The 15,573-nt window shown below is 39.9% G+C and overlaps 1 protein-coding gene across 4 annotated transcripts in view; it reads left to right on the top strand.

Moving 5' to 3' along the window:
• PCLO (piccolo presynaptic cytomatrix protein) overlaps positions 1–15,573 on the top strand; it is a 410,245-nt gene that overhangs the window by 213,058 nt on the left and 181,614 nt on the right. For all 4 annotated transcript variants that reach the window (XM_057504460.1, XM_036931695.2, XM_057504459.1 and 1 more), the window contains exons 5-6: positions 3,208–8,263; positions 8,624–10,638. In XM_057504460.1, the coding sequence (XP_057360443.1) occupies positions 3,208–8,263; positions 8,624–10,638 (7,071 nt within the window). The remainder of the gene's footprint in view (positions 1–3,207; positions 8,264–8,623; positions 10,639–15,573) is intronic.

Genomic DNA, 15,573 nt, shown 5'->3' with positions numbered 1-15,573 from the left:
AGAAACTTGGGAAAAAATAAGCTCAACTATGGCTCCCTCACATGAATCCTTTGATCATATTCCTCTGGAGTTAGAGTACTTCAAACATCCATTTGAAAATTGAGTAATTAGAGAAAACCAGATCCAACTTACACACTGTACTTTTAGATTCAATGTAGTTAAACACTTCTCGTTCCATGTACTCTTTCTTATTTGATCAAATTATCCCCTTGGGAAGAGACATTATTCATCATGCAAGGATTTGCAGTGTTAACTCTATACGGACCAGTTAATTTGCATGGGTACAAACTGTACAAGCACCCTCAGCCAGATACATCTCAAAGGAGTAGAGAGCCACAGGAATGATAAATGGGGTAGCAGATAAATCCCTCATTATGCTGATATATGTATATGTAGAATAACTTTTTTAAAAATTTAGCAGCAGGTGGAAAGATGAATGTGTAAGTGCCTTAAATTAAGAGGCAAAGGGTCTAGTTGATATATGGTCTGATGATTAACAAGCTAACTGTAATGAAGAAGCAGAAGATCACTCACCTCTGTGAGGAAGACTTTGTACCTATACTAGTTAATATTAGAAAAAATGACATTGTGAATCTTTTCAGTATATCATGGTGCAATAAGTACATGACCAGCTAGCAGTTCAACCAAATGCCCCTGGTCACCTAATTTGATTTCCCTTTTTAAGCACTTCACACTTTTTTATCATTGACCCACAAGCCTTGTAGAGTAAAATATTTATAGGATTTTGAAAGGAAGGATCAATAGGGGGAACATCAAAGCATATCACAGGTAAATAATGATTGAGTCATGGTGGAGTGTGGAGGAAAGAGACCAGGAGGGGAGTGGCAGGAGGGAGAAGTGGGTAGAACATAGTACCGAGGAAAGAAGGAAAGCATGGACACTTGGGGAAAGACCACGCACAGGGAACTGTAGGGTAAATGTCTTGATATGTATGTGTGTTAGTCTTCTGTCTAATGTATCTTAATTTCCTTTTTTATGTTATATATATCTGGTTGTATCTTATTTTTTGTGAAATGTCAGTAGAACCTTCAGACTCTGCTGTGTAACTTTTTTTATTATACTCAATGAATTGTTATATATAACAATAGTTACATTTCCTCCATACATGTATAGTTTTATTACTTGTTATATTTTATAATACATGAAGACACAAAATAAAGAATACAAATGACACTATCAGAATTTGATTATGAAATATCATTTTCTTGACCTTTTTTTCTACAAGAAGCTTAGGTACCCTAAGCCCACTGTCGTTATGGTGTTTATTGTGATTTAGTGAAGGCCGGGAAGGCAGAACAGGAAAGATATAGGAAGTATGTTGGACTCAAAAAAAGGTACTCTGACATTGTGTGGAATGTGAGGAAGTATTACTCCAGAAGGGTTTTATTGCTTCACCTATGCTTATCTCTTCATTATGTAGCTCTTCAGAGAAAGGAACCAAAGTTAGTTGGGGGTTCATCAGCCCTCCTACGAAAGTCTTACAATTGCAGATAAGTAACTCTTTCTGGAAAGACATCTAAAATGGTTCAGAGAAGTTAATTCTTGGTAAACCAAAAAGTAGGCATTGCTTTACATACCAAAGTTGTGAAGAATATATCAGACTATCTTTTGGAATTGAGTTACATTGTAAATTCAGCAAAAACATTTTATCCTGTGATGTGCTCAAAAGATATCTCTGCCCATACGTTATAAAGACAGTGAGTGAAAATGAATTGCAAGGCAACAACTTTTATATTTGATAACTCTGTAGCCAAAAGGAGAAAGGGGTGGTGGGAGATGGTGGGGTGCAAAGAGCAGGGGAAGGAGAAAAGGAAGGAAGACTGGAGCAAAGGAAAGAAGGAAGAAGGGTCTTCACAGGTTTGTTGCACAGACGGCCGTCTGTAACGTCTGTTTATTCGGGCTGTAGTTAGGCTGGAGTAGCCCATGCCCACACACTCACTGCAGATGCTGAGATGGTCAGTCAAGATATGGACTCAGGGGAACTGAAGCATCCTTGTAGGCCAGGGTCAGATAGAGCAAGTCCTGTTGCAGCTCTTCTGACCCCTTCATTCCATAGGGCTATGGGGTTATTTTGGCACTCTCCTTTAAACATGGAAACTAATGGGTTTTGTTTTGCTTAGAAGTATTTTTAATTTGGACTCATGCAAAGAATCTCTACTTTTAGCATTTTTACTTAAGGCCTTTCTGAATGATTCCTGAACCAAATTTCTGGCATGGCCTCATCACAGCCTAAAAAAACCATACGTCAAGGCTATGATTTGTCTACTGAGTGTCCCAGTCCCCTATAAAGCCCATGTTCCCATTTACAAAGGTTATTTATTGTACTGGTTGATGGGAACTGGCTTTAATATAGTATGAAGGTAAAATTCCAAGTAATTTCAAAACCAGAAGACATTTATAAGTGATATTTTTTAAAATTTCTTTGACATTTCAAATGTCTTTGAGGCTGCCGAAGATAAATGTGATTAAAAAGTCTACAAAAATAATAGCTGGATAAGTCCATGAATCAGATGAATTATTGTATAACTTTCAAAGTTTACAGTTTCAAATTATATAGAGTACTAACAATACCAAGTAAATACAGTTTTTTACACATTTCAAAGTATTGTTAGTATGCAGTGCCTTGTTTGAATCTCTCCCCCTCAAAAAAATCCTTTGTGGTAGGTGAGATGAATATCATTATGGCATGTTACCCTCTTCTTCCTTTAAATAAATTTTCCAACATCCCATACAACTGTAGTCAGGTACATAGCCCATCCATCCTGGTTCTTTTCTTTGCTTGTCATCATAATCAGTCCAAAAGTATTATGTTAATGGAAAATTTAAAAATTTTTCATTGACAACAGAACTTTTTCTCAAAGTAAATATACTGAGCAAGATAAGGATGTTTTTGGTGGAAAATTATGTTGAAATCTGAAATTACAAAGTATTAGTGGAATAAAATCAACTACCATTGAGAATTGGCATTTAATTAAACTTAGATTAAATGAAAACTAACCTTTCTCACTCTGTGTCAACTATTTTCATTTTTGCTCCCACTGAAAGATTAAAAATAATACTGGCATATAGTTGAAAAAAATTCCTATAACTATTCCTCAGTTTACAATAGTAATTTGGGAGTAATAGAGAGGCCATGTTACTAGTTTAACCATGTTAAGTTCTCCTGTATCTTTTCCTCCCTGCTAGGAAAAGGAAGATGACAAATCAGAAACTTCAAGTTCTCAGCAGCCGAAAAGCCCACAAGGTCTGAGTGACACAGGATATTCTTCTGATGGAATATCAAGCTCACTTGGTGAAATTCCAAGTCTTATTCCAAGTGATGAAAAGGATTTACTCAAGGGACTCAAAAAGGACTCTTTTTCACAAGAAAGCAGCCCTTCCAGCCCCTCAGATTTGGCTAAGTTGGAAAGTACAGTTCTATCCATTTTGGAAGCTCAGTCAAGTACACTTGCCGACAAAAGGTCAGAAAAGAAAACACCACCTCGTGAGGTTTCTCCTGAGCAGCCCAAGGACCAACAGAAAACTCGGAGTTTATCTGAAACGCTGGAAACTACAATTTCAGAAGAGGAACTCAAAGAGAGTCAGGAAGAAAAAGACACTCCTAAAAAAGACAGCCAACGAGACAGTCCTTCCCAAAGGGACCAAGAAGCAAGGTCTGAGTTTGTTGATGATGTAGCTACAAGAAGACAGCCTTGTGATTCTGTTGAAGAGAGCAGTGAAAGCGAAAACTCACCTGTTATACAAAGAAAACGGAGAACGAGTATTGGTTCATCAAGCAGTGATGAGTACAAACAGGAGGATAGTCAAGGATCAGGTGAAGAGGAAGACTTTATTCGAAAACAAATCATAGAAATGAGTGCTGATGAAGATGCTTCAGGTTCTGAAGATGAAGAGTTCATTAGGAACCAGCTCAAAGAGATTCGTAGTAGTATTGAGAGCCAGAAGAAGGAAGAAACAAAGGGTAAGGTGAAAGTCACAGCAGGGAAACACAGGCGACTGACTCGAAAAAGTAGTGCAAGCTTTGATGAGGATGCAGGCAGACGCCATTCATGGCATGATGAAGATGATGAGACCTTTGATGAAAGTCCTGAACTTAAATACAGAGAAACTAAAAGCCAGGAGAATGAAGAACTTGTAGTTGCTGGAGGAGGAGGCCTCCGTCGATTCAAAACGATAGAACTCAACAGCACAATAGCAGATAAATATTCTTCAGACTCATCACAGAAAAAGACAACTTTGTATTTTGATGAAGAGCCAGAATTAGAAATGGAAAGCTTGACAGACTCTCCAGAAGACAGGTCAAGGGGAGAAGGATCCTCTAGTCTTCATGCTTCCAGCTTCACTCCTGGCACATCCCCTACATCAGTGTCTTCTCTTGATGAGGACAGTGACAGTAGCCCAAGTCACAAAAAAGGAGAGAGCAAACAGCAACGCAAAGCTCGGCACAGACCTCATGGCCCTCTTTTACCTACTATTGAAGATTCTTCAGAGGAAGAAGAATTGAGAGAGGAAGAAGAATTATTAAAGGAGCAAGAAAAGCAGCGAGAATTAGAACAGCAACAAAGAAAGAGCTCTAGTAAGAAATCAAAGAAAGACAAAGATGAACTTCGAGCTCAGAGAAGGAGGGAAAGACCAAAGACACCACCCAGTAACCTGTCTCCCATTGAAGATGCATCTCCAACAGAAGAATTACGTCAGGCTGCAGAAATGGAGGAGCTCCATCGATCTTCTTGTTCTGAATATTCACCTAGCATAGAGTCAGACCCAGAAGGTTTTGAAATAAGCCCAGAGAAAATAATAGAAGTGCAAAAAGTTTATAAATTGCCCACAGCTGTGTCTTTATACTCACCAACAGATGAGCAATCTATTATGCAGAAAGAAGGTAGCCAAAAGGCATTAAAAAGTGCTGAGGAGATGTATGAAGAAATGATGCATAAATCCCACAAATACAAAGCTTTTCCAGCTGCAAATGAACGAGATGAAATGTTTGAAAAAGAGCCTTTGTATGGTGGGATGTTAATAGAGGATTATATTTATGAGTCTTTAGTAGAGGACACTTACAATGGTTCAGTAGGTGGCAGTCTGCTTACGAGGCAAGAAGAAGAAAATGGGTTTATGCAGCAGAGAGAGAGAGAGCAAAAAATAAGTCTTCCAGAACAGATTTATGAAGATCCTATGCAGAAAATTACAGACCTCCAGAAAGAGTTTTATGAGTTAGAAAGCTTACATTCTGTTGTGCCTCAAGAAGACATTGTTTCGAGCTCTTATATCATTCCAGAAAGCCATGAGATAGTAGACCTGGATAGTATGGTAACTTCTACCAGTGAAGAAAAAAAATTGTTAGATGCTGATGCTGCATATGAAGAACTCATGAAAAGGCAACAGATGCAACTAACACCTGGATCCAGTCCACCCCAGGCCCCCATCAGGGATGATATGACAGAGTCCACTGTGGACTTTGACAGGGCACCTGATGCATCTTTGACATCAAGTATCCTCTCAGGAGCATCTCTTACAGATTCAACCAGCAGTACAACACTCTCTATCCCAGATGTTAAAATAACCCAACATTTTTCAACAGAAGAAATTGAGGATGAATATGTAACTGATCATACAAGAGAAATACAAGAGATAATTGCCCATGAATCACTGATTTTGACCTACTCTGAGCCTTCAGAAAGTGCTACATCTGTCCCACCCTCTGACACACCCTCTCTCACATCATCCGTTTCTTCAGTTGGTACTACAGATAGCTCCTCACCCATTACTACCCTGGATAGCATAACCACAGTTTATACAGAGCCAGTGGACATAGTAACTAAATTTGAAGATTCTCAGGAAATTTCTTCATCAACATATTTTCCAGGCAGCGTTATAGACTACCCCGAAGAAATAAGTATATCTTTAGATCGGACTACCATACCAACTAGTGCTGATCATATTGTAATTTCAATATCTAATATGGAACCTTCTATCATAGAATCTGTAGAAACTAAACCAGAGAGGCTAATTGCTGACACTATTCCCACTGACTTTTCTGTATCTGAAAAAGAGCTAGTGAAGAAAGCCAAGAAGGAGGCTGGGAATGGAATTATTCTGGAAGTTTTGGAAGCTTACATAGATAAAAGGAAAGAGTCTGAGGATGAACTAACAAAAATTATCCTATCTGAAACTATATTTGATCGACCACCTTCTTCTGTAACAGCCCTTCCAGTGAAGGAGCAGGTTTCAACTACATGCTTTGTATCTGAAGGGGTCTTTGATCAAGCAAAACCTCCTTTTCAGTCGCCATCTGGCAGTCCTTCTATTTCCTCTCTTCCAACTAAGACTCGCCCATTGTTTCGAAGTGCTTCTTTGGACACATCAGCCCAACCTCCTCCCCCACCGCCTCCTCCCCCGCCTCCCCCGCCGCCTCCTCCCCCGCCTCCTCCTCCCCCACCTCTTCCTCCACCAACCTCACCTAAACCAACTATTCATCCTAGGAAAAAGCTAACCGTGACAGCTACACCTCCAACTGATACTGTCACTACAGTAGAAACCACAGCTGCTCCAAGGAGTAATGGGTTACCAGCAACAAAAATATGTCCCACTGCACCTCCTCCTGTTCCCCCTAAGCCATCTTCAATTCCATCTGGACTTGTATTTACACATAGACCTGAGCCAAGCAAACCTCCAATTGCGCCTAAGCCAGCAGTTCCTCCGCTTCCAGTAACCACACAAAAACCAACAGATACACACCCCAAACCAACAGGTCTATCTTTAACTTCAGATATGACATTGAATTTAGTGACTTCAGCAGATTATAAATTGCCTTCCCCTACCTCCCCACTTTCCCCTCACTCTAACAAGTCTTCACCAAGATTTTCTAAATCCCTCATGGAAACTTATGTGGTTATCACATTGCCATCTGAACCTGGGACTCCAACAGATTCTTCAACTAGTCAAGGAATTACAAGTTGGCCCCTGGGATCACCCTCCAGAGATCTGATTTCCATTGAACCCGTGTTTTCTGTAGTTCCTCCTATGACAGCTGCCGAAATTTCAAGTTCTTCAGAAAAAAGCCTGTACATCTCAGAAGCTTTGGAGACATTTTATGCTGTTCCTGTCACAACACTACCTTCATTTCAAGCGGCCCCAACTTCAGTTACACAGTTTCTCACAACTGAAGTTACTAAGACTGAGGTTGCAGCAGCCAGAAGTGCAATCCCTACTGCTAGTCTCAGCAGCATCTCTTTATCAATTCCTCCAGAACCGCTTGCTCTAGATACCCTACATTTAGAGAAGCATCAGCATAAAGAAAATGGAAAGATGCAGCTTGTTGGCGATGCCATTGATTTGCGTACAGTACCAAAGGCAGAAGTTAAAGGAACTGAAGAATGTATGGATCTTTCTGCTTCTACGATGGAGGTAAAAAGACAGACCCCAACAAGTGACATTTATGGGAGACAAATCAGTGCTGTCCAACCCTCTGTAATAAATCTCAGTGTAACTTCATCAGTCGTGACTCCAGTATCCCTGACCACCGAGACAGTAACTGTGGTCACAGCTAGTGCAAGTTATACCATGGGTACAGAAAGCCTAGAGGGTAGAGAACATGTGGCACCAACACCGGTCCAGCTCACTACATTGAAATACGCTGAGCCCCCATCCAGAATACCAAGTGGGCAAGCCTTTTCTGCAGTTAGGGAGGAAGCACCGATAAACTTATCTGTAGGTCCTTCAGCACACGCAGTCACACTGGCGATTACAAAACCTGCTACTGCACCTCCTGTTGGTGTCACAAATGGATGGACTGACAGCACCACAGCCCAGGCCATCACTGATGGAGAAGTAGTGGATCTCAGTACAACAAAGTCTCACAGAACTGTTGTAACAATCGATGAATCTGCTTCAAGTATGGTGACAAAAATAATAGAAGATGAAGAAAAACCTGTTGATCTGACTGCAGGAAGGAGAGCTGTATGCTGCGATGTGGTTTATAAGCTGCCCTTTGGAAGGAGCTGCACAGCACAACAGCCTGCAACTACTCTCCCTGAGGACCGTTTTGGTTATAGGGATGACCACTATCAATATGATCGATCAGGGCCATATGGTTATAGAGGGATTGGGGGAATGAAACCTTCCATGTCAGACACTAATTTAGCAGAAGCTGGACATTTTTTCTATAAAAGTAAGAATGCTTTTGATTATTCTGGAGGAACTGATGCAGCAGTAGATCTAACTTCAGGGAGAATTACTACAGGTCAGTATGATGTGGCAGCAGACCTTTCCTTGAAACATCATTATGGTGTCCCTCATCTCATTTCAGGATGAAAATATGGTCCCTTTTCCAATTTTGTTACTTTTTCTTTCTTTGGAGGTCTTGGCAACATATTTTGGTGTACATGTGCAGTTTTGTTTCTTAATTTTTTTAATTTGTTCTGCCCAGAGTCGCCTGCATGTGCCTGCATGTTCAACATTGCTTTTGTCGCATCTAATTAAGTTAACCTGTGGATTTGCATGCAGTCCCATTCATTATGTTCATCAAGATTGAGAGGGCTTTCAAACTCAAAAAGCCTCATTCGCTCTGGGAACTGGACTATAACTCTACCCTGTATTTCAGGTGAGGTAATGGATTATTCAAGCAAGACTACAGGTTCCTATCCAGAAACACAACAAGTCATTTCAGAAGTTGGGGTTGGTACCCCACAGTATTCCACAGCAAGAAAGACTCCACCTCCAAGTCCCCAGTATGGTGTGGGGAGTGTTTTGAGGTCATCTAATGGTGTTGTCTATTCTTCAGTAGCAACTCCAGTTCCCTCTACATTTGCTATCACCACACAACCTGGCTCCATTTTCAGCACCACGGTGAGGGATTTGTCTGGCATGCACCCAGCTGATGCAGTGACTTCACTATCCGCCCTGCAACAGAACCAGCCAATGCCTAGATCATATTTCCTAGCAACAGGTGCATCAGAAACAGATGTTGCAGTAACTGGTGTTGATATCAATGCCAGTTTGCAAACTATTGCTATGGAAACTCTTACTGCAGAGACAATAGACTCACTTCCCACTTTAACCACAGCGTCTGAAGTGTTTTCTGAAGTGGTGGGAGATGAAAGTACTATTTTAATTGTCCCTGAAGAAGATAAACAACAGCAGCAGCTAGACTTGGAGCGTGAGCTCTTGGAACTGGAGAAAATTAAGCAACAGCGTTTTGCTGAGGAATTGGAGTGGGAACGTCAGGAAATACAAAGGTTCCGAGAACAAGAAAAGATCATGGTTCAAAAAAAGCTGGAGGAGCTTCAGTCAATGAAGCAGCACCTTCTCTATCAGCAAGAAGAAGAGCGTCAAGCACAGTTCATGATGAGGCAGGAGACCTTAGCTCAGCAGCAGTTACAGCTCGAGCAGATCCAACAGCTCCAGCAACAGCTTCAGCAGCAGCTAGAGGAGCAGAAGATTCGCCAGATCTACCAGTATAACTATGACCCTTCTGGGACTGCTTCTCCACAGACCACTGCAGAGCAGGCAGTTTTGGAAGGCCAGTATGCTGCCCCAGAGGGTGGTCAGTTTTGGGCAGCTGAAGATGCAACCACGACAGCCTCAGCTGTTGTGGCGATTGAAATACCACAGAGCCAAGGGTGGTACACAGTTCAGTCTGATGGGGTTACTCAATACATCGCCCCACCTGGCATCCTGAGTACTGTTTCAGAAATACCTCTAACAGACGTTGTTGTAAAAGATGAAAACCAGCCCAAAAAGAGAAGCTCTGGAGCTAAAGTCCGTGGACAGTACGATGAGCGAGGGGAAACCACGGCAGAGGATCCCCGCTGCTTTAAGAAGATAGTGGACAGTGGTGTACAAACTGACGACGAAGATGCGGCAGATCGGAGCTATGTGAGTAGGAGAAGGAGAACTAAAAAGAGTGTTGATACAAGTGTCCAAACTGACGATGAAGATCAGGATGAGTGGGATATGCCTGCTAGATCAAGGAGAAAAGCTCGTGTAGGGAAATATGGTGACAGCAGTACAGAGGCTGACAAGACCAAACCCCCTTCCAAGGTCTCCAGTGTAGCAGTTCAAACAGTAGCAGAGATATCTGTGCAAACCGAACCAGTTGGAACCATAAGAACACCTTCAATACGAGCACGCGTGGATGCCAAGGTAGAAATAATTAAACACATTTCAGCTCCTGAAAAGACTTACAAAGGGGGCAGTTTAGGATGTCAAACAGAAGCAGATTCAGACACACAAAGTCCTCAATATCTGAGTGCCACATCTCCACCCAAAGACAAGAAACGCCCAACACCTTTAGAGATCGGTTATTCATCTCACCTACGGGCAGATTCCACATTACAGCTGGCTCCTTCCCCGCCCAAATCTCCAAAAGTCCTTTATTCACCCATTTCACCACTTTCACCAGGCAAAGCCTTAGAATCAGCCTTTGTACCTTATGAAAAACCCCTCCCTGATGATGTAAGTCCACAGAAAGTACTGCATCCAGACATGGCCAAAGTTCCCCCAGCAAGTCCTAAGACAGCCAAGATGATCCAGCGGTCCATGTCTGACCCCAAGCCTCTGAGTCCAACAGCAGATGAAAGTTCCAGGGGTCCTTTTCAGTATACCGAGGGCTACACGGTAAGAGTGATTCTTTTCAGTGAGAAGACAATGGATGAGTTGATGTTAACCACATGTTTGCAGACTTCAGGAGGCAATAAGGCTCCTGGTACCTTAGAAAGCTAATACAGGATTTCAGTAAGGACTTCTTTTATTTGAAATTTGGGGGAAAAAATAGAAAAGCATACATCAATTTAAAAATACCAAAAAAAGAAAACATATTATGTGAGGCAAAATGAGAAAGAAGTTTATTATTTTGTGACCTAATGAGAATGAAAGTTTTATTCTAATCTTGAAATCTCCCAAGTGTTGATTGTACACTATAATCTCAGTGAATGTAATTATATTCATATTCAAGTATGATGTAATGAACATCTAACATGGACAGATAAAGCCAAGGATGACCATGAATTTAGAGCCATGAATACTGGATGTCTTTAGTGGGAGAGTTCTTGGACATCATCTAATTAGTCTCTTCTTCCTCCAGCCAGAATGTTTTTATAAAAGGGCTTAGAACATTTACTGCTCAAAAGAGAACATTTCCAGAGCAGGCAGATGAAAGTATCATATCATCTTTCTAAGTCATCGAAGCTTATTTTGTTTCTGGCAACCTTCCTAATCTAACCTCAAGTAAGCCTGAGTCCTAGTGCTTAAGGAAGCAAAAATAATTTTTAGGTTTCACTGAATAATAGTAACTATTTTAAAATATGAATGCTTCAGAGGGGAAAGAACATATACAGAAATGTTACACAGAACATTTGTGAAGAACTCTACAGCTGAGAATAAAAAATTTTAATAGCAGCTATAAAAACAGGAGTAACCTACTTAAGAAAATTACTGTTACTTTTTAGAAGGTCATTGATAAATAGGGTGATTCAATTTGAAAGAAAATGTATGTTCAAATGATAAGTTCTTCTAATGCATTGGTTTCTGAACTTTAGGCCTTCAAACCCTAAAGCTTCCAAATAGGATTTTCTGAGATGTCACTATATTTCTGTTGACTCAAATATATTAAACGTTGGCTGTGAGCTAAAAAATATGCCATTACACATGACTGTAAATCTGTTTATAGGTATATAGGCATATCAATAGTCCTATTAAAAAATTACAAATTCATGTCTAAGTTTTCTACTTTAATAGTTGCATTTTGTTTTGTACTTTTTCAAGCAGTATATCCTAAAAGTAAAACTGTCTTCATGTGGGAGACATCATAACTGTTAAGTCAGGGAACCACTGGTGCCTTGAGATATCATTCAACTTACAAAGAATTATTACAGTATTCACTTCTGATCTGGAAGTATGAAATGAAAGGTACAGTAGGTTGAATGGGTTGTATTACTATGTGTATCAGGATATTGATTAATCATAATCACAATAAAAATTGGAAAATTACTAAATAATACTCTAAGCTTGAAAAATCTTAAGTGTATTGAGCCTTGAAACAAAACTCAGTAGTTCCTCTAACTGTCAAACTCAGTTCATGCTTTAGTATCGAATAATTGTGGAATACAAGCTAAAAGATACTGTTTACTGCATGCATAAGGCAGGCCATTTTATACACAGACAGTGTTTTTATCACTTTAATACTTTGAGTCTGAGATCTAAATTTTATAATTTGTTTCTTTGTAGAGTTCTAGACATGCTGTCAGTCCCTTTTAAACTAAAATTAATTTCTTAATTATAAGCATGATTACTAAGTATTGCTTTTACTGAGAAGAATAATCTTCTAAATGGCATTCATAGGGATATGAGTTAAAGAAAATTTTTTTTTGATATCGTTAATGTACAATTACTTGAGCAGCATTATGGTTACCAGACTCCCCTTTTTCTCAAGTCCCCCCCACATACCCCATTATAGCCACTGTCCATCAGCATAGTAAGATGTTATAGAATCATTACTTGTCTTCTCTGAATATACTGCCTTCCCCATGTCCCTACCCCCCTACATTATGTGGGCTAATCGTAATGCCCCATTTTCCCACTTATCCCTCCCTTCCCACCCATCCTCCCCAGTCCCTTTCCCTTTGGTAACTGTTAGTCCATTCTTGGGTTCTGTGATTCCACTGATATTTTGTTCCTTCAGTGTTTTCTTTGTTCTTATACTCCACAGATGAGTGAAATCTTTTGATACTTGTCTTTCTCCACCTGGCTTATTTCACTGAGCATAATACCCTCTAGCTCCATCCATGTTGTTGCAAATGGTAGATTTGTTTTCTTCTTAAGGCTGAATACTATTCCATTGTGTATATGTACCACATCTTCTTTATCCATTCATCTACTGATGGACACTTAGGTTGCTTTCATTTCTTGGCTATTGTAAATAGTGCTGTGGTAAACATAAGAGTGCATATGTCTTTTTCGAACTGGACTACTGCGTTCTTAGTGTAAATTCCTAAGAGTGGAATTCCTGGGTCAAATAGTATTTCTGTTTTTAATTTTTTGAGGAACCTCCATACTGCTTTCCACAATGGTTGAACTAGTTTACATTCCCACCAGCAGTGTAGGAGGGTTCCCCTTTCTCCACAACCTCGCCAACATTTGTTGTTGTTTGTATTTTGGATGTTGACTATCCTAACTGGTGTGAGGTGATATCTCATTGTGGTTTTAATTTGCATTTCCCTGATGATTAGCGATGTGGAGCATCTTTTCATGTGCCTGCTGGCCATCTGAATTTCTTCTTTGGAGAAGTGTCTGTTCAGATCCTGTGCCCATTTTTTTATTGGATTATTTGCTTTATGTTTGTTGAGGTGTGTGAGCTCTTTATATATTTTGGACGTCAACCCTTTATCGGATCTGTCATTTATGAATATATTCTCCCATACTGTAGGATGTCTTTTTGTTCTACTGATGGTATCCTTTGCAGTACAGAAGCTTTTTAGTTTGATATAGTCCCACTTGTTCATTTCCTTTTGTTTCCCTTGCCCAGGGAGATATGTTCATGAAGAAGTTGCTCATGTTTATGTCCAAGAGATTTTTGCCTATATTTTTTTTTCTAAGAGTTTTATGGTTTCATGACTTACATTCAGGTCTTTGATCCATTTTGAGTTTACTTTTGTGTACTGAGTTAGACAATGATCCAGTTTCATTCTCTAACATGTAGCTGTCCAGTTTTGCCAACACCAGCTGTTGAAGAGGCTGTCATTTTCCCATTGTATGTCCATGGCTCCTTTATCATATATTAATTGACCATATATGCTTGGGTTTATATCTGGACTCTCTAGTCTGTTCCATTGGTCTATGGATCTGTTCTTGGAGTTAAAGAAATTTAGCTCAGTAACTTGAATATTATTAATTTTCTCAGACCAATAAAGTAGGAAAAAAATCATACCTTTCGGTAGCCATTGAGCCAACATAGTAACACTTAAAATACAGCATGAAACATAGGTTAACACTGTATGAGACTATGTGGTAGTAGTTTTACTGTAACTGAAACTGGGACAATAACTAAGGAACAGGCCCCAGGGGGTCTAATTTGCCAGGTTAGACTTTCGGATTTACTTCCCTTGGCTAAGGGGGGTTCATACCAAAATCACCTTACATTTTTATTTACACTGTAGACTAGCCTCTGGACTCCCTCCACTCTTGTTCTCCTTACAGGTAATGTTCTAAATTGCACCTAGGGTGATTTTCTAAATTGTAGGTCAGATTATGTCACAAAATTCCCAGTTTAAACTCTCCATGAGATTCGCATCAGATTAAGATTTCTTAACAAAGACACATATGATCTAGTTCTGCCTGTCTCACAGTCTCGCTGGTCACTCCCCACATGTGCCTGCACCTTCTTGTTCTCTTCCAGCCACTGACCTTGCCATTCTTTGGATATACCAACCTCATCCCCACCCAGAACCCACATTGGATTTCTCTCCCCCCAGACCTTTGCCTGGCTCACTCCTGGGCACAGCTTTCCACTTAATTTTCACTTCCACAGAGACGTTCTCCTTATCTTATTCTCTAGATAAATAAATAAAGCCTCCCTGTCACCATGAATCCCCATCTTTGTGCTCTCTAAATTTATACACATTACTTACTAATATACACTTAATCAAGTAGCATCTTTCTTCTTTGATAGAATATAACCTCTGCAAAAGCAGGAATTTTGCTTTGTTTGCTGCTATAGTTCCAGGTGCCTAGAATAGCCCCTGGCACTAGCACAGCCCCTAAGCGTTTATTGACTACATGTGTCAAAGGTAGGAATATAAGCATAGAAGCAGTAGAATAAGACATAAATTTAAAAACTCTGGCTGCTTACCTTTTCATCACCACAAACTAGACCCATTCTAGCAAGTCCTGTTGATAATCAAAACTGATACCTCATTTTCCTTAAAGTTTCAGTTCCACTTTGCTTATTTTTATATAGACATCTGAAATACTGAACAGAAATTGAATGTTATTTAGCTATTAGACAACCCAGACACCTTAAAGATAAGGAACATAGTCCAGAGTAGGCTAGTGACTTCTTATAGTCCCTTAATAATAAACCAACAACCTGACTAAAATTAGAATGTTAAACTCCACACTTTATAGCTCTTAACCTATATTAGTCTCTTCTGAGACTTACTGAACGTATTCTGATTTTTCTCCTAATTCAGTACCATGTTTGGTGTCTTTTTATCTTGCCATTTTCTCTGTTCTCCCTAAATTTCCAGTTGAACTCCCTCTCAACTAGGTTTATTCATTTTTTCATTAGTTCCTGCTTGCATTCACTCACTCACTCACTCACTCACTCATCCATAGCTTTTTTCCAGACTCTGTGATAAATGCTAAAGATACAAAATGAACCAAAGAGGCAGAGTTCATGCCCGACCTACCACTGGGATCAGTTTGTTCTTCTGCCCATGCATTGTATCAGTTTGCTGGGGGTTCTCATGACGAAGTACCAGAAACTGAGTAGTTTAAACAGCAGGAATTTACAGGGTTCTAGAGGCTAGAAGTATAAAATCAAGGTGTCAGTAGTGT

Source organism: Manis pentadactyla, chromosome 7 (assembly GCF_030020395.1).
Source record: "Manis pentadactyla isolate mManPen7 chromosome 7, mManPen7.hap1, whole genome shotgun sequence".
Lineage (NCBI taxonomy): Eukaryota > Metazoa > Chordata > Mammalia > Pholidota > Manidae > Manis > Manis pentadactyla.
This window is presented reverse-complemented; position numbering and strand designations above follow the sequence as displayed.